Below are 23,219 nucleotides of genomic sequence, written 5' to 3'. Positions count from 1 at the left end.
TCTTGGAACCTAGGTCAGCTGACCAGCATTTTAACCACAGCACACGTCTGAGGATCACCGCTGTCTTAGATGCATGCCCTAATAAGGGAGTAGTGTCCAAGGCTGCGTCACAGATAAACTGTAGCCCTTGTATAATCTGTTCCATCAAATCAGATGTCTCCTGGGGAATATCTTTTCCCCTAAGATCTTGGCGTACCATTTTCGCCCATTCCGTAAGTGTCTGGGAAACTAGACCAATAACAATTACTGGTCTAAAAGCTGACCCTATCAGAGAGAAGATGGTGCGGGACTCTGCTTCCATCTTTCGATCCACCGGATCCTTAAAGGACGAAGTGTCCTCCACTGGAATAACCGTGGCTTTATTCAGCCTGGAAATAGGCGGATCCACGACTGGTGGTACCGTCCATTTCTTAATGATGGATTCCTCAAACGGATAGCGTCTAGCAATACGCTTGGAAATAGTAAAGGTACGTTTAGAATGCTCCCATTCTCCTTTAATCTGATTACCGAAACATTTAGGTACAGGAAAAGCCTTCATCGTCTTGATGGGCTTATTAGTACCAAAAGGAATCTCTGTTTCAGTTGCCTCTGCCGGTAAAGCCTCAAGTTTTAAGGTTTCCTGCACTGCTACAACTAGTGCGTCCACCAATGCTTCTTCCTGAATAATAGCAGGAGAAGAAGCGTCCTCCTCACTGTCTGAGGGGGCTTTACCTGGGATAACAGCCCTTGCAGAGGAACCTGCAACTGCCGTGACCACCTCTGAATCTGAGTCAGAGGTGTCAGATGGTATAGGGGTAGGCGGGGGTCGCTTCCTTGACCCCCGTCCCTGACAGGCCGCCTCCACCCGAGCCACCATAGACTCCAAAATTGCTGTAAATGACTCTATACTCTGTGCACCGGCGGGTCCCGTGGCCCCCTCGAGGGAAACAGGTGGGGGAATATGTGTGGCAGGGTCCATGATAACTCCAGTTACTTCCTGGATAATATAATTCAAAAATAAAACTTTTCTTTTTTTTTTTTTTTTTTCGACCCCCAGCGCCACAAAAGCCCCTTAGTGTTACCTGCTAGGGATCCCTATCGATCGAGAGAGAGAGAGAGATAGACCCCCAGGCTCACCACTTGATGCTCAGAGTTTAACTGCAACAGGTTACAGCGCTGTCTTAACAAACAGGAAGTCTTTTGGCTGGCTGCCCAGGAAGAAAGGAGGCGGCTCCGCCCCTCTGTACGCCTTTTGGCGCCTCCCCCAAGCTCCACGAGGTGTTTGGATCACCTCAAACATGGCCGCCCCCATGCTGGAGACACGAGGCTACGCCAAAATGGCGGCTCGTGCGATCCAGCAAAAAAAATGGCGGCAGCCCGTACTGAATAGCGGTGTGCTGCAGGGCACACAACACTCTCACTGCATGGGGATATGGCGTGGTTGGCGGTACCGGCCCTGGCGGACCGCATGGCCGTTCGGGAGGCCTGCTAATAGCTGGAGATCTGATTAGGAAGGCAGTCTACATGTCCGTGGCTTCTGACTGGTAGGTAGCTTATTCTTAACCCATAAGATTCCCAGAATGCCACAGATTACATCTTTAAAACATGTATACAATTAGATTGTTAGCTCCCAAACCAAGCCTCCTGGCTTTTTGCACACATAAAATCACACTCAAAGTAGGAGGATCTGTGTCATGTTGTAGGATAGAAAGGGACTCTATCTTACCATACAGAGAGGGGCCCGCGTTCACCACAAAACCCGTCAGGGGGAAAGGGGGAACATACTACTCACCATACCGGAACCAGGCGGGCACCAACTCCTGACAGTACCCCTCTCCACCGGGGCGGGAGGGCTGTCGACCGATACGGACGCCGTGACTCATGGTCTTTGGCGTTTCAGCGAGACGTTTAACTCGCGTGGACAGTCCTTTAATGGGACTTTGTCGCGGCCGACCCAGCGCGGAGCTATGGCCTGCACGCGCTCGTAGGCTGAACTGGGGTGACCACCGGATCTCAACATCCAGCCCGTCGCCCAGTTCAGCTTTCTTGCTTGAAGATCTCACAGGAACACTGGAGAAAAAAGCTGTCTAAAAAAAATCCTTTAAGAAAAAATTCTTGCCAGGACCTAAGATCCCAGCAAGGTATCTAGGTCCTTACTCCTAACTAGACAGAAAATAACTGATTTGCTGAGGCAGAGAGAGAGAGGATATACCCTCTGGGACTGCCCCTGGGGTGTGGCCAGAGCTTTTTAATTTCCTGTCTAGTCCTGCTCCTGTGGAGGCAACATAACCCGAAGGTGGTGTATCACCGAGGACTACGTCTGTCAATGAGCGCTAGAGAAATAAATATTTAATCCCCTGCAGATTTTGTAAATTTGCATACTTACAAAGAAATGAAGGGTCTATCATTTTTATCATATGTGTATTTTAAATGATAAAGACAGAGTATCCACAAAAAATCCAGAAATAAACACAATACAAATGTTATAAAACGAGTTGCCGTTTAGAGAGTAAAATAAGTATTTGATCTCCAAGAAAAACATGACTTAGTACTTGGTGGAGAAACCCGTGTTGGCAAGCACAGAGGTAAGACATCTCTTGTAGTTAGTGATCAGGTTTGCACACATCTCAGGAGGGATTTTGGTCAACTCTTCTTTACAGATCTTCTCTAAATTTTTAGGATTTCTTGGCTGTCACGTGACTTTTTTTTTTTTTTTTTTTAGTTCTAAACAAATTTTTATTGAGAAAAGTAAAAGGAAACATAATGTGGAAGCATTACATTAACAAGATCAATGTGATACTGAAACAAATTAACTAAACAGGAAGTAGTAGGTAACAAACAATGGTACAAAGTGTCAAAAACAATTGCACAATGGGTTCAGAAGTTACTAGTATTACATTGATGTTTCTATTAGGAGTAGCTTATTTATCCATGAGTAAAAGAATAGAGCTGCCATAATCAACGATCAGGGTGGTCTTAATTGGTATGCTTTGTCTAAGATTTGTTACATAATAGAAATTATATACATTTTTTTATAGGATTAAGGTCTGCAGACTGGCTAGGCCATTTCATGACCTTAATGTACATCTTCTTGAGCCACTCCTTGTTTCCTTGGCGGTATCTTTTGGGTCATTGTCATACTGGAAGACCCATCCAAGACCCATTTTCAGTGTTCTGGCTGAGGGAAGAAGGTTCTCATCGATCACACATCTCATTTTACACTACATGGCCCTGTTTATTGGCCCCTGTACCTTTTATGTCCTCCTGTACCTTTAGCATGGAAAGAGACCCAAAGCATAATGTTTCTACCACCATGCTCGACTGTAGTCTCCCCAAGTGTCTTGCTGATGGTCTTGTAGCACATTCAAGCCTTGTGCAGGTCTACCATCTTGTCCCTGACATTTTTGACAACTCTTTGGTCTTGCCCATGATGAGGTTTGAGCAGAAGAAAGATATTCTGTGGACAGGTGTCTCTCTGAAATAAAAGTGGTTTGGTGCGCTAAAAAAATGTGGTGTTAAACAACATATATGTGATACCAATGATCTTAACAATAGTGTTTTAGCAATCAACAATAATATAAAAACCAATTCTATAAATTGCATAAATGTGTAAAAATCAACAGATCAGAGTTCACAGTGCAAAATCCGTATTGTGAATGCAAATATAAAGTCAATGTGCAGAGTAGCTGGTAAGAGGCTAATCCTGAAGGTGGTGGGAACCCTATGCGTGTCACTGTGCACTAATTGGACCTTCAACTTTTGAATTATTTACCACTGGAATCTGCACATTGACTTTATATTTGCATTCACAATACGGATTTTGCACTTTGGACTCTGATCTGTTGATTTTTACACATTTTTGCAATTTATAGAATTGGTTTTTATATTATTGTTGATTGCTAAAACACTATTATTAAGATTATTGGTATCACATATATGTTGTTTAGCACCACATTTGTTTAGCGCACCAAATCACTTTTCAATATTCTTTTCCAAATCAGGTATTTGGATCTTTGGTAGCAGCTTCACGTTTATCAGCGCATCCACTTAACTTTTCACCTTCTTAAATTGACAGGACTAATCTGTGTACCACATGAGCACATATTGTAGCCAGTCTGTGGGAGCCAGTATTGTTGGTTTGTAGGGGATCAAATTCTTATTTTACTCACTGAACTGCAACTCAATTTATGACATTTGTATCATGTGTTTTTTCTGGATTTTTAGTTGATATTCTGTCTCCATCATTTAAAACACACCTATGATAACAATTATAGACACATTATATTCTTTTCTTTATAAGTTGGCAAACTTATAAAATCTGCAGAGGATCAAATAATTATTTTCACCACTTTATGTAAAACCAATATAACCCTATAACCCATACACATCTAAAATGACTGAATATCATCTGAATAACAATATAGCTCCAGTTAGATCTAGATTTGATTTAAATTGCATGCTTACATTTTGGTTTCATTTGATTATGTATGCAAGATTCCTCCTTTGCTATGTAGCCTCAGATCCTTCAAGAATTAGGAGCTCAACTACAATGTCACCTGACAGCAGCCACTTTATTTAAAAAATAAATCTGAGCAGACACAGTGTTTTACCATTGTGCATGCACCACTTTTTATGTATTCTCCAGGCTTTCTGTACCACATGTGCACAAAAACTTGTTCTGCAGGACAAGTAAGAACAGAAGAGAAAGAAAAAAAGAAGAAGAAAAACTGCTACCGCAACCAACCAGTTAACATGTTGACAATTCAAGACTGTCCTTTGCATATTATTATTCTTTTTCATACTATCTTACTAAACACACACACATGAATTTAATATATGAGACAAAGAAGGTCTTTTGAATAGAAACACACACTAGGGTTCCACTGATCCATAACAGGGAATATTAAATATAGCAAAGTTCACGCTCCCTGCAGAATGCAGAGCTCTAGCTATGACTCAGTGGGGGGTGTATCAGACCCCTACAGAGAGATCACTGCCTACACACAGAGTGTACATAAGAGTGGTCTTATCTAAAGACTGCTGCTTGAGGGGAGGAGAAGATTTGTGCTTTCGCCGGAGTTGATTTTCAAATAGAAAAAAAAAAGCAATAAAAAGGTTAGGATTTCTGCACCTTCAGTGTATCTTATTTAATTTTAAACAAATTTGATTCAGGGGAACTTTTAAAATGGCCATTAATAAAAACTACCTTTGCATTACCTCCAAAATCCAAAGTATTTAAATTAGGATTTTTGGTTTGCCTGTAAAGTCCTTTTCTTGGAGTACATCAATTATTCATGACTACTGTACTTATGTTATGCTGCTACCTTTAGGTGAAAGGACACTGGCAAAAAAAAAAAAAAAAAAAAAAAAAAAAAAAAAAGTATTTTTGAGTATTCACCCAGAAATTGAAGTGGTTATAAAGACAGGTTTTTTACCTTCCTGTATTCTCTGAATGAAGGTAAAAATCCTTCATTGTGCAGCTTCCCCCCCCCCCCCCAATACTTACCTAAGCCTAATCTTGATCCAGCGATGTGCATGTGACCTGAGGCTCTCCTGGGCTCTCCCTGATGATTGGCTGAGATGCAGCAGCAGGAGTCATTGGCTCCCGGTACGGTCAATCACAGCCAGTGAGGCGGGGCTGAGTCTTGCTCTCTGTGTCTTATGGAAGCAGAAAGCCTGCTTGGGAGAGAGTAGGCACGAGTGCCCCTGCTGCAAGCTACTTGCTATGGAGGCACTCGGCAAGGGGGAGGGGCCCAGAACGCCCGCAGGGGACCTGAGAAGAGGTAAGTATGGCATATTGTTTTTTTGGGGTAATGTAGAGTTGGGGTAATTTAGAGAGTAACAGCGCCTCCCTTTAAATAGAATCAATATATTTTGTGAAGCTGCCTTCAATTTAAGTACAAATGACTTAAATAAAAATGGAGAAAACTAGTGAGGCGCTAACACATAAGCACAACCAGTCACAGATATTGTCTAAAATAAATAGCAAACTCAGTATTGAACGTGAAAGTGCTGTAATTATCCCCAAATTTGACGTATATCAGTGCAAAACAAATGAGGATGCACTAAGCAGACGTGGATAGAAAATGGAATAAATGATAAAAGGTATTTGTGCAATATTCCTCCCAAACTCAATAATACTGGTGTTGTAGCTGGGCGCACCAATCTTCACTCATCACACAGTTGTGGCAAACAAGTCCTTCAATTACTTGACTCATTTTCATGGGGATCAATGCCCTGGACCTGAAAGGCACCCTGCCAGCAAGGTCAACTAGTACAAAGTAGCCAGATCACTACCCACAGGATCCAGTGCTGTCCAGAAGCACTATAGGTTGTCCCCCACTCTTGCATGTAGGGTCAGAGTACACCCCCAATTTGCCTGCTGGCCATAGGGACCAATCAAGATAAGGCCCTTCTCTACCCCAGCAGGGGGTGTCTAATATAGGCCAGCATTTGGGGCTAAGCCTAAGAAAGAAGATCTTCAGAAAGACATCTATAGGCTCATCCATTACCGAAGAACAATAGCCAAAAACTGAGACTTATCAGACCTTTTTGGGGTTTTTTTGGCCCAGTGTCTATTCACCTAAAAGTATCAATGTATCCCAAGAGGTCATAAATATAAGAAATACAGCTTATCCCTTCTTGGCTCAAAGTTTATTTAAAAAATTACCTTTAATAAAACTCTCCGAGTTCAGTCAAGTTTTTAATGAACTTAATGCTCTACAAAATCTGTTTCTTAAAATCTTTATTTTTCTTGATAACTTTTCCAAATATAAAATATTCAAAACAAAAATGCCCATAAAAAGCACATTTGGTATATTTTATGGAACAGAACAATTATAAGGTTATTGCATTTACAGTATTTTTGAAGAGCGGAGCTGCTTCCTCTGCGTAAATTGTTTTTATTTACAGTTGCCATTAGTATTGACTCATGAATCGTAGAATGTTTACAGGTAGTCAAGTGTGCATTTACAATCAAGAATTCAATATAGAAGAAAAAGCTCACAACAAATAACAGGCGCTTGCCGGATAGGTTATTAACCTGATGTTTACAAGCTCTAACTGCAACCACACCTGACAAATGAACAGACACAACAAATGTTTCTCATACAAAATACAGCAATATATTCGGATCATAGTAGTTGCTAACCGTATAATATACACTATATTACTAAAAGTATTGGGACGCCTTTACACACACATGAACTTTAATGGCATCCCAGTCTTAGTCTGTAGGGTTCAATATTGAGTTGGCCCATCCTTTGCAGCTAGAACAGCTTCAAGTCTTCTGGGAAGGCTGCCCACAAGGTTTAGAGGTGTTTTTGGGGATGTTTGGCCATTCTTCCAGAAGCGCATTTGTGAGGTCAGGCACTGATGCTGGACAAGAAGGCCTGGCTCGCAGTCTCCGCTTTAATTCATCCCAAAGGTGTTCTATCGGGTTGAGGTAAGTACTTTGTGCAGGCCAGTCAAGTTCCTTCACCCCAAACTCACTCACCCATGTCTTTATGGGCATTGCTTTGTGCACTGGTCCAAACCATTTGGTGGAGGGAGGAATATGGTGTGGGGTTGTTTTTCAGGGGTCGGGCTTGGCCCCTTAGTTACAGTGAAAAGAACTCTTAAGGCATCAGCATACCAAGACATTTTGGATGATTTCATGCTCACAACTTTGTGGGAACAGTTTGGGGATATCCCCTTTCTGTTCCAACAGGACTGCTCCCCAGTGCACAAAGCAAGGTCCATAAAGACATGGATGAGCCAGGCCTTCTTGTATACATCAGTGCCAGACCTCACAAATGCACTTCTGAAAGAATAGTCAAACATTCCTATATACACATTCCTAAACCTTAGGGACAGCCTTTCCAGAAGAGTTGGAGCTGTTATGGCACCATTGAACCCTACGGACTAAGACTGGGATGCCACTGAAGTTCATGTGCGTGTAAAGGCAGACATCCCCATACCAAAAAGCTGTCAACCATGGATTGCAATCCTGCATCACCAGCATGGTCCCCCCTCCTCAAAAAGTCACTTGTACAGGCCCGTCTGGTCTGCCAATAAACATCTAAATGATTCAGAGAAGGATTGGGAGAAAGTGCTGTGGTCAGATAAGGCCAAAATTGAGCGCTTTGGCATTACCTGGACTCGCAGTCTTTGGAGGAAGAAAAATCCTGACTATGGCCCTAAGAACTCCCTCCCTACAGTCAAGCACGGAGGTGGAAACATTATGCTTTGGGGCTGTTTCACTGCTAGAGGTACAGGTTGACTCTGCCGCATTGAGGGGCCAATGGATGGGGCAATGTATACTAAATACTAAAGATGGGTCTTTCCAGCATGAAAATTAGCCAAAATATACCACCAAGGCAACAAAGGAGTGGCTCAAGAAGAAGCACATTAAGGTCATGGAGTGGCCTAGCCAGTCTCCAGACCCTAATCCTATAGAAAATGTATCGAGGGAGCTCAAAGTTCGAGTTGCCAAGCGACAGCCAAGAAACCTTTAAGATTTAAAGATCTGTCAAAAAGAGTGGACCAAAATCCCTCCTGAGATGTGTGCAAACCTGATAACTAACAACAGGAAACGTCTTACCTCTTTGTTTGACAACAAGGGTTACTCCAAGTACTAAGTCATGTTTTGCTTGGGGATCAAATACTTATTTTACTCACTGAACAGCAATTACATTTATAAAATTTATATCATGTGTTTTTTCTGGATTTTTGGTTGATATTCTGTCTCTATCATTTAAAATACACCTTCAGTATGATAAAATGTATAGACCCTTCATTTCTTCATAAGTCGGCAAATTTACAAAATCTGTAGGGGATCAAATAATAATTTTCCCTATTGTATAAACTCAGACAAAATATCTGATCTGGAATAGTTTAGCTCATTACTGCAACCATATCCAGGTAATTTCCCACTACTAGTGTGCAATGTTGACCCAGTTATCTATCAGAAATCTGTCTACCTTCTATTTTCTTTTAGGTAGAGAGCAAAATGGTTCTTTTCAAGAAAGAGAAAACCTATTTTAAAGAAAATGGAACAGTATAACAAAACAAAAAAAAAATGTGAAAATAATAATAGTAGAGAATCCAAATGTAATTTTCAGTATACAAACCTCAGAACAAACTTTGTGTTTTCTGTCTTGCCGGCTCCTGATTCTCCAGACACGATGATTGATTGGCTCATCTTTAAAACCCTCATGTCTCGGAAGGCCTTATCGGCTGGAACAAAACATATTGTAATAAGCAACACTTTAATGCTCTGGCAATCCCGGCTTTCAAAAGTTATTTACTTCGCATGTACTGCGGAAAAGAAAAGCTGAAAGAACGTGGGCTTGAACGTGGCAGCTTTTATGTGGAATATAATTTCTTTACTGAGTATATTAAGACATCATCAAATGCTCTTATGATTTTCATTTACAGCACATTGGCATTAGATTTCTGGCCAAGCAAAGATTTATGCATGAGTGATAATTATTCACAAACATTCCCTTAAAAACAACTAGCAGCTCATCTTTTCCACACTAATAGGTGTGAGCACAGGTGCAGAAACACATTTAGGCCCCTTTCACACATGCTGTCCGTTTGTCTGTTTTTCATCCATCCGTTGACGGATGAAAAACGGACATCAATGTATCTCTATGTAAAAACGGATGACAACGGATGATCATCAGTTAACATCCGTTTTCATCCGCTTCCGTCAATGTCCGTTTTTTTGAACGGATGAATGCCCTATTTTTCATCCATCAAAAAAATGGATCGGATGAAAAACGGATGACAACGGATGAAAAACGGATGACAACAGATGACAATGGATGAAAAACGGATGACAACTGACGAAAAACGGATGAAAAACGGGTACAACTGACGAAAAACAGATGATAACTGACGAAAAACAGATGATAACTGACGAAAAACTGATGAAAAATGGATTGAAAACTGATACATTTTGACGTGACTGAACTGATCAACTGAACTGTATGTGTGAAAGGGGCCTTAATATTTCACCTGCAAAGAGATTTGAGGAGCATGTTCTTTTGACTCCAAATAGAAGATGGAGGACAAGCAATCTCAAAGAACTTGTGAACTTCAACCTTTTTTTTTTTTTTTTAAGAAGACTGGCACATTCACATGGCTTTTGTGCTCTATGAACACAGAAGAAACCCCTGGCCCTATTCTGGTGAACAACATTCTACTGTTTTTGGATAGAATAGCCCAACATTGAAGGACAATCCTACCAAGTAAACAGCACTATTAATTAGCCAAAGGAGTCTGCTATAGTATTAAACTTTAAAGTGTTGTGTAAACCCACTTAGATGACCTTTTACCTATAGGTAAGCCTAAAATAAGGCTTACCTATAGGTGCTGTAAATATCTCCTAAACTTGCACCGTTTAGGAGATATTTACTTTGCATGCAACCGATGACATCATTGGCGCATGGGCTCTGAAGAAACGGCCGCCCGTGCCATTTATTCAGGGCCCTGTGCCGTGACTGGCGGGTTCCGCGCAAGCTTCGTTGCAGGTAAGTGTCACATAATGTGCTAGTATGCGGCACATACTAGCACATTATGCATTTACTTAGCAGGGGGGGGGGGAAGGAAGGGTTTACTTCCTCTTTAAAGATAGAAAGATGAAAGCTGCCATAGTTGACTTTGTTTTTGAAGGTACAGGTATCACAGCTTTTCTTCTTATAACTTCAACACTTAGGCTTCATGCACACAGGGCATTTGCTTAGCCCCTCTGAACCCCTTTTCTACTGGCTTTAGGCTCATGCACACTGGTTTCTTGTAAATTCTGCTCATCCTGACATGAGTAAATCAGTGTTATAAAACCCACCTAAGCTGCAATTTTTTTTTTAAACTAGTTCAGCAGAGTTTAGGGGTTTATTTCATGGACCAAAAGTTTAATTCATTCTGGCCATTGAAATAAACTCTGAAGTGCCTAACGCACATAGCTAACAGCGTTTACATGGGTTTAACAGTGTTCAGTGTTTCCTGTGGTCAAAATTCCCTTTCCTGAACGCTAATTTAGTACGTTCAGAAAAAGTTCTCTAAACTGCATTGCTACTAAACTGCTAAAAACATCCACGTGTGACATGGACACATCAGGGGGTTTCAAGGGCAGGGAAAAAACGTGAGTTTAATAGCAACAGAGGCCTAAAAGCTACAAACAAATCATCGTAAAAGACACGTATTGCACATGTGCATATACTCATGTGCACATTCGTGCGATAATGCATTCTAATGGCCAAAATATGAATCTATTCTGGCCATTAGAATATATCAACGTGCCTAAACGCTTCTACCGTGTATGCGTGTTCCTTGTTTTTCTCTGTTTAAAAGCTCATCTCCTGAATATGTTGGTGATGTGTTTTGTTTTTTTAAGCCAGTAAACGTTCCTCTTCCAATACTCCTGTAAATGCCTGTGTGTACATGGACACAGACTAGCAAATGTGTTTTTAAAGGCTGAAAAAAAAAAATTCCAAACATTTGTAAAAGTGGCGTTTTTTAAGCCCAGTGTGGACAAGGCCTTAGCAAGTTGCTGACCTGAACAAGCAAATAGGATGGACATTCAGACTCAAACTTCACTGGCTGTATATTTGCTCCTTATCTGTCATCCACCAAAAGGTAAAGCCATGGTGATAGGATAATAGACCCAGAGCATAGAGCAGTGATGGCGAATCTTGGCACTCCAGATGTTTTGAATCTACATTTCACATGATGCTCATGCACTCTGCAGTGTAGTTGAACAAAATGGAAAATGTAGTTCCAAAACATCTGGGGTGCCAAGGTTCACCATCACTGGCATAGAGTATGGCTTTACCATGGCCAGCTAATTTTGGTTTAATTGGCAGCTAATAATTACTGAATGTCTATGGGTCCCCTTTAGCAATCCCTGATGACAAAAGGTGAGAAAATCAGATGGAAATGAAATAAAAGCACATTTCCCTAGATTTCTGTCAATAGGAATACACTTTTTATATCGCCTAACTTCTAACAACTTCTAACTCTACTTCATGAATCTTAATAAACGTGTGCTGTTGGAATCTTAATAAAATGAGGTTATGCAGGCATGGCTCTGGATACTTTTGAAAGCCCAAGTAAAAAGCTAGTTTCAAGTATGGATATCTTCTGAATGATCAAAAGTTTAAAAAAACATGAATTCTGGCCTAAGCAAAAAACTTTCCACAGAGTATAACTGCAGGACAGTGTATTTTCCAAGGTACTACACATATTCATACAATTTCTAAAGCAGACTGGATTGCCAAATGCTGACTTCCTAATAAGACACCCTGTTGGCTGTGCCTTATATGCTTTAAAGGATAAGTTCACCTTTCTTTAAAAAAGTATTAAATGTGCAATTTTATGCAGGTAAAAATGTGCATTTATTATTATTTTTATTTTTTATTTTTTTGGAGGCTGTTAAGCATTGCACCCGCAATAGGCAGATCACGGGTGCAATGCTGGTCTCCTGTGGACTGTCAGTATATCTGTATGCTGGTACCTCAAAAGGGCAGGAAGTTACACAATGACAGGAAGACCCAATATACTACTGATGACGCTTGCTTGCGCCCTGGTAATTAATTGAGAAATACAAGCTGTCAGCTACAAACACTGGCAGTACTTGTAGCTCATTCAATCAGAGATTTCTGTGAACAAATTACATGGCCATGTGGGCAGAGCCCGGCATGGGCACGTTCTTTTCGAATTGTGACAGTGGGTGCAGGGAACAGATCCCCAACCCCCTTTTACAATTAAAAGGAGGATCTGCGAGAGGCTGCAGACGTGGAAACATGTTACACGTCCCAAAGGTGAACTACTTCTTTAGGCTCCGTTCACATGTAGGCGTTTTTGGGGAGTTTTTCTGCTCTAGGATCAGCTCTCAAAACGCCCAACAAGACAAATCCTATTCATTTCAATGGCCCCTGTTCACATCTGAGCGTTTTGACGCTGTGAGCAAAACGCCCAATGCTCAAAAAAGTACACGAGCTTCTTTTTGGGCAGATTACAGGCATTTTCCATTGGTCTCTATTCAATCTAAAACCGCCTGCACAAAAAAACGCCTGTAAATCGCCGTAAAAACGCGCAAAAAACGCTACGCTCAGGTGTGAATGTAGCCTTAAAGTGGATCTCAACCTAAAAACTAAGTGTTAGCTATTCACTCTGCCCAATTGACCTGTAATCTAATACAAACACTGCTGTAATATTAATTTTTTGGGAAGGACAGACTTTCTCTTGAGTATCTTCAGGCCTGGTTCCTGCCAAAGAAGCGAGGAGGCAGGATCAGCATGCAAGAAAGCCCACTGATTGGCTGCCTCTATCCCAGTGCTTTAATGATTGCACACCCATCCTAGCATTGCTCAATAACTGGGAGGCATGCTGTGTTTGTCCTTGGCATCAAAGCTATGGTATGCTGTGTTTGTCCTTGGCACCTGAGCTGAGAAGTGGCCCCACCCAGATCTCACATTTTTCCAAATAACACATTTTTTTTGAATATTTGACAGAGCTCATTTTATGCTATTAAGTATACCCAGCCACATTTCATGCCATTTGACGATATCTGATGAGACCACATCCAACAGGAAGTGCTGCATAGTAACATGATACACCCTGAATATGGATGTAACATGTTACTAAAGCTGAACTTGGCCTTTAAAAAATATAAAAAATACTTAGGGGCATATTTTGACATTCGCCAAGCATTTACTGCAGGCAAAACTCCAGTTACAAGTGTTTTTAAGACATTGAACACTTTCAAATCTTTCTGATGTTCTATCTAGGCATTAGTGCAATTTATTTCCCTGTGCCATTTGTTTGCCATACGTTGTAATGATAGGCTCACATATTTTGGCTGCAGTTTGCAGTGACATGGCACATCAAATCTCCTATGCCGTTTATTTATTCAGCTTAGTTGTCCCTATTTACCAATGTAACAGGCAATGTTTCTGGGTCACACATCATCATACAGCCTGCCTCTTCCTTTCCTCTGTGTTGTCTGTTTCAGATCTAATTACTACTTAGCTCTCACCTATAGAGCACTATACTAAGAGACCCAGGGATTGTGGGATATATAGTTTCTTCACAGAAGGTGTCAGGTCTTAAACTGCAGGCAAAAGTCATAATAACCTGTGCAGAGCCATTCTGCATGCCTCAGGTTTAAACAAAAGCAGAAACTTCTGACAAAAGAATGGGAAGATTTACTTTACTGCACGCTGTGCTTACAGGTAAACAAATGCCACTATAAAACTACATGGTCAATGCACATCCTATGTAAGAAAAAAAACAAACGTTAGAATGTTAACCATGTCTTTAAATGACAATGTTTGATTCTCCATCAGTGAATGTTTGGCGAAAGCCATATTCTTTTCTTAATAAATATGCCCCTTAAAATAAAGCTATGGTCCAAGCATAAAATGTGACGTCTGCTGATCATACCAGTAAAACGTCTTGCTTTTCTAAGTACCCCTTGGGACATTCTAAAAATCCATGTTGACACTGTCAATAGAACCGCTGTATTTGCACTTCTTTTGATAAGATGACAACTTGCTTCCTTCTGCAGTGAAATCACAGCAGTGTTGTCATCGCTGTAGCTGCTTTGCTGCTGGCACTGTTGATAGTCCTATCAGGGAATAGCACTCTTAGCTCTGCCTACAACCATTTACAGCTGTGGGCAGAGACAAGAGGGGCAATTCACTGATAGGGCTACCAAAAGCTAAGAAGCTACAAAAGTGACAGGGGTGACAACACTACAGTGATTTCAGAAGGAAGATAGAAAGTTGTCATCCTATCACAAAAAAGTGCCTATACAATGGTTATGTTGACAGGATCATCAGGTATTTGCAAAATGTCCCAAGGGGTAACAGGGAGCCCAGTTTGAATGCACGCTGCTCTATCTGCAGGAGCATAGGAAAATGATGCAAAAGTCCAGTAAAAGTGCCAAAAAGTCCTTCCCACCCCTTCAGTAAGATCCAAAAAGTTGCAAGAGAAAACAAGCTTCCCAGCTGTATTAGCCATAAAAAAACAGACACATTAATTTTAAGACAGAGGGCACAAAATACCCATCATGGATAAAAATAAATAAAAATAACATACCTATTGCATAGACATGTGGTGGCAAAGTTCCTAGTGATTTACCCTGGTATTGTTTAATGATATCAGACGTATAAAGTTTTGGAACATCAAAATATGGATTAACTGCAATTAAAATGTTGGCCACATAAGTCTAAAAAACAAAGAGAGCCAGTTAGGATACAGTAAAACAGTACAGCTAGAATAAAACAATATTTAAAAAAAAAAATCCTAAACTTCTTGTCAGTGTAAGACATTAACATTCCTGGTAAATGAAGCAGTTTTAGCCCCGGTTCACACTTCTGCGAGTGCCGGGTTCGCATGTAATGTCGGAGCGCACTGCTCCGACATTACATGCGATCGGCTGTGCGGTGCGAGTTTAGCCATACAGTTTGTATGGCTAGATTCGCATCGCACCCGAAGCAAAGACGCACAGGAGGCATTTTTGCAGCCGCATCAGGATCGGATCGCACAGCGGTTCACACTTGTGCGATCCGCTCCTGTGCGAACTGCGCGATCGCACTGCGATATGCGATCAAACTGGGGGTGTCGTTAAGATTACATTGACACCCCCAGCGTATCGCATATGGCAGTGTGAACTGCCGGGGGTGCGTGTGCGATGCGGGAACAGGCTGCGAATTCGCAGCCTTCCCGCACTCGCATAAATGTGAACCGAGCCTTAGAGTTTAAATTCAAACATAGAAGAGTCAGCTTGTTGAAAACTAACTCATAGAATATAAGCAGATACTAACTTGCGGAAAAATGACACTTTGAATGTACACAAACACAAAATTGCGTAAAAGGATCTAATATATGTAAAGATTTTTTTATATTTCTAATATAATGAAGTATAAAAAAAAATATCATACATATAACAATATTAAATGCATAATCAACAAAACTTCACAGGGGCACCAAAATCTAAGCTTTAACATGTCCAAGTTTATTTTGTTCTTTTTGAGTTCAGATCTCCACCCCGCCCCCCCTTAAAAAAACGTACCTGAGCCCGATCTCGATCCAGTGATGAGCATGAGAGCCGAGGCTCGCTCGGCTCTCTCACTCCCCATTAGTTTATATACAGAAGTGGGAGCCATTGGAAGAATGGTCAAACATTCCGATGGACACACTCCTAAACCTTGTGGGCAGCCTTCCCAGAAGAGTTGAAGCTGTTATAGCTGCAAAGGGTGGGTCAACTCAATGTTAACCCTACAGACTAAGACTGGGGTGCCATTAAAGTTCATGTGTCTGTAAAGGCAGACCAGCTGATTTAACCATTGGCTCTCGGGTGCTGCTGCCTTGCAGCTACACAGCTGGTTACCTACTGCACTGCGCTTTGTGATTGGTACGTCAGTGGGGAAAGGAGGAGAGGGGCCGAACTTCCAGGTAATCTCTCTGCGGCGAGATCACTCAGAAGATGGAGCAGGTACCTGTCAAACCCAGGTAACCCGCTTCTCCCTAACCCCCAAAAAGTGCCAAATGTGGCACCGGAAGGGGGAAGGAGGCAGATAAGCGGAGCTTCCCCTTATGGGTGGAGCTCTGCTTTAAGTACTTGAACCGTGTGTGACTGTTAAGGTCTACAAAGGATTCAGTAGACTGGATGAGATTATGAAGAAGTGATTTGCTCAATCGTAAATTTAAAGTGGTAGCAAAGCCTACCTTGTTTACTTGCACCAACACGTAAGCCTATAATAAGGCTTACCTGTAGGAACAGTAAATATCTCCTAAACATGCACCATTTAGGAGATATTTACTATAGTAGCAGCCGGTGGGGTCACAGGTGCATAAGCACTGCGTCCTCAATGAACGGCGTGCCGTCTATTGAGAAAGCCATGCCATGCCCATGGGAGAGACATCATTTCGGGTCAGCCAGTCAAACTGCCGAACCCTGCAAACCCAGAAGGAAGACCGGGTGAAGATGAAGCCCCGTCAGCAGGGAGAGCGAGAGCTTCGATGTTGGATCCACCCAGATGGCAATAGTTCACTGACCGAAAAGGTCAGTAAATACATTGATCGAGTTTTGCAACCAATCAGTTTTCGTATGTAAGGGACACCCTACATTAAGCATGCTGCTGGATTATCTAATTGTTTTTTTTCTCAATCATTCATGTATATAGAGACAGATGTGAAATATATAATGTAAAATACTACAAATATTATTTTGATGTGATGTTTGGTTCCCCATTCGCATATTAATAGCGCTCCAACCCCATTATGACAAGTGGAGGCAAACTCAGGCCACATAAGCAGATACTACAGAGCAATTAGGACAAGAGCAATAAGATTAGAAAATCTCCAAGGAAAGGGTATGAAATGTGAGCTCTGAGGACATCTAGTGGGGAACATTGGATTCACGGCTCCCTGAATGGATGTTATATGCCTGTACTCTCTGGCTTGAGAGAGAGGGGGCTGTTGTATTAGGATTACGTCGCAATGCTGCTTACAGCAATGTGGGTGGCGCCGCGACATCATGACGCATCGTGCATGTGTGATAGCGACCATTTCAGCCATTTTCCTGGGGAAATTCTCAGATCTAAACAAGAAGTGAATCCCTGTCCTATGCAGCAGCCTCTGAAGCAGCCAGGACACCCCACGAAACCGGTCAGGCTGGATTTCTGAGCCTATCCACCTGCTCCAAATGGCCACTCTCAGTTCCAGAAGCTTGTGAATGGTGGAGTCTACCAGAAATGATGGTTTGTAGGACGACACTCGAGGACACAAACTCTGATAAGTACCAAGTGTTAAACAAGATATTTATCTGTATAAGTACCCATATGCATGGGGAATATTCAACAACAACCTGCATGGATGTATGAAATTTGGCTCTGTATCCAACTCAAACAGTGCTGTGATATGGGACCTGGACTTATTCACTGCATCTGTGTATAAGGACATACATAACCAGAGTATACGCCAATGCGTTTTTCTTTATACTCCTAAAAGGTTGTTTGATACAGTGAATACATATATCACCATGTCCCTGTGGACTATCTACAGTTCCTGTGAGGAACGGAAGATAGACTGCATGTGGGGATTCATCCACCGTACATATGAACTCCTCTGGACCAGGAACACAAGTTATATTCAATTGGGATAGGATCGCACCAGTGCGAGTGAGGTGAGGAGTTATATATCCCTATTGGGGAACTCTCTATATGTGCCGTTTACCTCCTCTGGACCACAGGTGTTCCAACCACCGTTCACAAATCTACCATTTATTTTGTGTTATTTTGGAATGGATCAATCAACATGATTGGACTAAACATTTGCTTTACCAGAATGACCAGTCCTCCCTTATAGTTCATTAAAGCAGCTGGGGGATAAGGCATACATACAAATGTGGCAATAAATGTTTGTTTCATTACAAGTTTCTTCTTTAAAGGAAGGACTATGCGTACATCATCAATGATATTATGAAAGAAACCAGCCTTTTTCTCTAGAATTTACACAAGTCAATTACTCTACAGCTGTCAATTGGATCAACTTCCTTTTCACCTAAATATTATAGGGGTGAATAAAAAAAAAAAATATATATTATAGGGGTGGTCACCCATTAAAACTAGAGAGATACTTCATTCAGAAATGAATATCCATGTTGTCAAGCCAACCTAGGTTATCCAAAGTGCTACTGGAATTTCATCATCATTGGGAGCAGATGTGACGGGGCTTAGTGGTTTTAATACATCATGTAATTTAGGTTTTGTGCAATAAAAGTCGAATATTTTTCTATGTGAATGGGGACAGCACCAAATTTTTCAGTTTTACAGTTTTTTCGTGCTCCCACTTGATATTTCCTGATTTTCTTCATTTAATTTATTAGGACCCCAATGGATGCTGGAGTCCTTCTTTGCACATACATTCATATAAGTAGGTAGCGGTTGAGCAATATCCATCTTTAGGTCAATTTTTTTTTCTTTTTGTTCCAAATAGTGGAGCATCTCTCCCATCGATCAAGAGGGTTAGGGGGTTCCAACCATGCAGGACTCCATTGTGTTGTGTTTTGGTTTTGTACATTATACTTATAATATATTGCCCCATCATATTGTAACAGAAAACTATAATGGTTTTGGATCAGTATTCCTTTTATGAGTTTTTAACTTGTCTTTTAAAAAATATACAATGTTTAAAAGGGTCTATTTATAAAACATTTGTTACACGAATTCTGCAATTCTTAGATTTAGAAGTGATTAATGCCTAGATTTTCAGCTCCATCTAATTGCCAAAACATGACATCCTTTTCGGAAATATCTCAATGTGAAACCTATACCACTTTTTGGTCACTAGATGGAGCTGATGATGCAGGAGTTTTAAAAAAAAAAAAAAAAATGACAGTGACATTCCATTCAGTTTGCAAGAACGTGTTTTATAATTAAAGCCCAAAATGGGAATTTTTTATTTTTTTTGGATAGAATGGGGAAGGGTGAGACCCTCTGACAAGTTTTTATTGTTGTGTTCACATCTGGGAGATTCAGACCTTTATTTGTACCGGTGAATGCGGTTACCAAAAAAAAAAAAAAAAAGGAAAATCCGAAATCCAGAACAGGAGGCAAGATAAAATTTTAGAATCGGAATACATGATCTGGCAGTGTCTAAAAGGGGAATTACCCTAACTTTAGAGATTTCACCCAACTTCCTGTGGCGTCTCTGGGATATTGGAAAAAATATCCAATGATATATAGACAGCAAATACAAAATAAATGAATAAACTAGCAGGGGTTTTAATCATTCTCTACTCTATTGAAAACTAAAAAAAAAAAAAAAAATGTTTTAATAATTAGGGCCACATCACATTAATAATTCTACTGCAGAATTGTCAAAGTGCAATTTCCATTTTACTACCTCACTGGCCAAAACACTGCAGAATCTTGATTTCTAATATACAGCACACAGTGTTAATTTCGTCGACTAAAACCGACTAAAACGTTTTCGTCGACTAACACAATTCAGATGACTAAAATACGACTAAAACTAAAATGGCATTTTAGTCTTAAGACTAAAATACGACTAAAACTAAAATAGCATTTTTGTCAAAAGACTATAACTAAAACTAAATCGAAATTTGCTGCCAAAAATTAACACTAGTGCGTGCTCAAAGCATAAATAATAACATATTAGATTTTTCACTCCAGGACCAGCAGTAGTATATAATGAGTTTGGAAATTGTAGAGAAATGCTTAAATAATACATTACAAATTACAATTGAACTACACCCATTTGATTATAGATGACTAAAATGAGTTTTAGTCGACTAAAATGTAGGGCGTTTTAGTCGACTAAAATATACTGGAGTTTTAGTCGACTAAATACGACTAAAACTAAAACACTTGCAGAAGACTAAAATAGGACTAAAACTAAAATGCCATTTTAGTCCTAAGACTAAGACTAAAACTAAATTGAAATTTGCTGCCAAAATTAACACTGACAGCACATCACTGGTTCAGTCAGAGAGGAAGTGATAACAATACTGTTCTTGGTAAGTTATTACCAGCAAATTGCTAGTGTAACATAGGACAAAGTCTTCAACTGGCTGATGAGCTATCCCAACATACTTGTTAACAAGAGAATAAAAAAATGTTCAATATCAGCAGATCGTATGAAAAAGATATTAAAGCGGAACTTCACTCTCTCAATCAACATTTACGATGTTTAATCTTTATGCTGCCAACTTTGGTAAATAGGAAAGTATGTCTTATTTACTTGTTTTACATTTCTTCAGTTTCTTCCTGGTTTCCAGGCATAGGCAAATTATGTCATACACCCTAGGAGTCCTCAGAAGAGGAGGAGGGTTTTTTTCTGCTAAGCACATCCTCCTGCCTGCATGCCTGAACTAAGGGCAGATGGATTTAGGGAAGTAAATGCTAAATTAATCATCTTCCCTTACTCAAGATGGCCAGAGCCAGAAATGCTAGGAGGGTGGTTTTTAAAGTGATTTCTCAACAAAATAAAGCAAAGAGACATGGATGGATAGGGGAGTATGCTTTGAACTAGAGATAAGCCGATATATATCGGTGGCCGATATGCACTTTACCCGATATATCGGTATATGCATGGAACTGGCTGATATTGCCAATATTTTTGTGACGTCATTCTGCCTTCTTAGGCCGTCTCCCTCGCCTTGGACAGTCTCATCTGGAGTCAGGACTAGTCTTGCGGGAGTGTATCACAGCCATACACCCACCCACAGCAGCCCCGTGCCAGCCAGCCACCCAGAGGCCCTGTACCAGCCAGCCACCCACAGGCCCTGTACCAGCGAGCCAGCCAGCCACCCACCGGCCCTGTACCTGCCAGCCATAGGCACTGTACCAGCCAGCCACCCACAGGCCCTGTGCCAGCCAGCCACCCACCATAGGGTGCCAGCCAGCCACCCACCACAGGGTGCCAGAAAGCCAGCCACCCACAGACAGGGTGCTAGACAGCCAGCCACCCATAGGCCCTGTACCAGCCAGCCACCAGCACTGTACCAGCCAGCTGCCCACAGGCCCTGTGCCAGCCAGCCACCTACCACAGGGTGCCAGCAAGCCACCCACCACAGGGTGCCTGCCAGCCAGCCACCCACCACAGGGTGCCAAACAGCCAACCACCAACCACAGGGTGCCAGCCAGCCACCCACCTACCACAGGGTGCCAGCCAGCCACCACAGGGTGCCAGCCACCTACCCACCCAGCACAGGGTGAAAGCAAGCCAGCCATTAAGCATTAAACAAAAATGAACATGTTCAGTACCAGATTTGTGTCAAAAATTGTCTTTATTTTTCAAAACTTTAAATGTACAAAATATCGGCCCATATTGGCCGACACTGATACGTTGTGACCAAAATATCGGTATCGGCCCTGAAAAAACTATACCGGTCTATCCCTAATTTGAACAATACAAATGAATAAAATAGAACTTTTAATGTGTGGTGCTCAGATGCAGTGTAGTTCCTCTTTAATAAACTCAGTGGCAAGCATGATAAAAAGATAAAATACAGCCTTTTTTAAAAACTGTATTCTCTAGGCAACATCCGTCTTCCTAAGTGCACCTTTACAACTACAAGAGGCATTAACCAACAGAAAGCAATACTTATGGTACTTTGCTAGCATATTACAAAGTTTGATCTAACAAACTTGAAAAGCATTTCAGAGCAAGTGAAAGAAAAAAAAAAGCAAGCAGTATTAAAAGAAAAAAAACCCACATGGCTGTCATTTTACAATGTATCACTCCTTTATTCAGGAACTGTATGAGATAAGAAAGGTGGAAATGTGGTCATTAGGTGTCAATTACCAAAATTTCTCTTAGGAAATGTTCTGTGTCAAACCTATATTCCAGCTGTTACTATTCTGGCAGATGGCTGGATTACTTCTGTTATTTGGTCAGAATTGATCAAGTACAATTAGGTAACCTGAGAGTAGTATAAAAGATTAAGGTTGTCATTTGAGCTAGTAGCTGTCAAAGGAAACCTGTGTGTGCTTACCTTCTGAACAAGGGAGGAGAGAATAAAGTCAGCACAAAGTAAGTGTTATATTAGCAGCTACCAACGCTGCAGACCACAAATCACATTAAAAATGCTTTGTATAGCTTAATATTTATAACAGGTGTTCGTAATGGCAGCAAAAAACAGCAAAAGATTTTGCATCTATTTGAAGCTTGTTAAAAATTTTAGGATGTGTGGTATATACGGTATATATATATATATATATATATAAATATATATACACACACACACACACACACATATATATATATATACACACACACATACATATATTTATATATATATATATATACACACACACACACACACACACACACATATATATATATATATATATATATACACACACACACACACACATATATATGTACATACATACATATACACACACATACATAGCGGGTGTGGGTGAAATATATTTTCATTATACACAAACATACATAATTAATCTAATAACTAATATCACATCAATGAATATATTTAAAGAATGATACAAATAAATATGACACCACAGAATAAAAATTAAAAGTTCAAAGCCACTTACATATATTTTATCTTTACTATAACGAACTTTAACGTTATGGAGGAGTGTAGCTTCATTAAGATACATCAAAGAACCTGAAAAGATAGCCACAGTTATTAATTTATACTGTTAATATAAAAACATAGGAGAAGTTACAAAATAAGTCAGTTCTATCGATTGTTG

General features: G+C 40.7%; 1 protein-coding gene across 5 annotated transcripts in view; it reads right to left on the bottom strand.

Annotated features, from left to right (window-relative positions):
- Window positions 1-23,219, bottom strand: part of MYO6 (myosin VI) — a 394,715-nt gene that overhangs the window by 233,985 nt on the left and 137,511 nt on the right. For all 5 annotated transcript variants that reach the window (XM_082249660.1, XM_082249662.1, XM_082249661.1 and 2 more), the window contains exons 4-6: window positions 23,058-23,131; window positions 15,067-15,196; window positions 9,090-9,195 (exon numbers count right to left, since the gene is read on the bottom strand). In XM_082249660.1, the coding sequence (XP_082105786.1) occupies window positions 9,090-9,195; window positions 15,067-15,196; window positions 23,058-23,131 (310 nt within the window). The remainder of the gene's footprint in view (window positions 1-9,089; window positions 9,196-15,066; window positions 15,197-23,057; window positions 23,132-23,219) is intronic.

Source organism: Pelophylax lessonae (assembly GCF_965119305.1).
Source record: "Pelophylax lessonae genome assembly, chromosome: 3".
Taxonomy (NCBI): Eukaryota; Metazoa; Chordata; class Amphibia; order Anura; family Ranidae; genus Pelophylax; species Pelophylax lessonae.
This window is presented reverse-complemented; position numbering and strand designations above follow the sequence as displayed.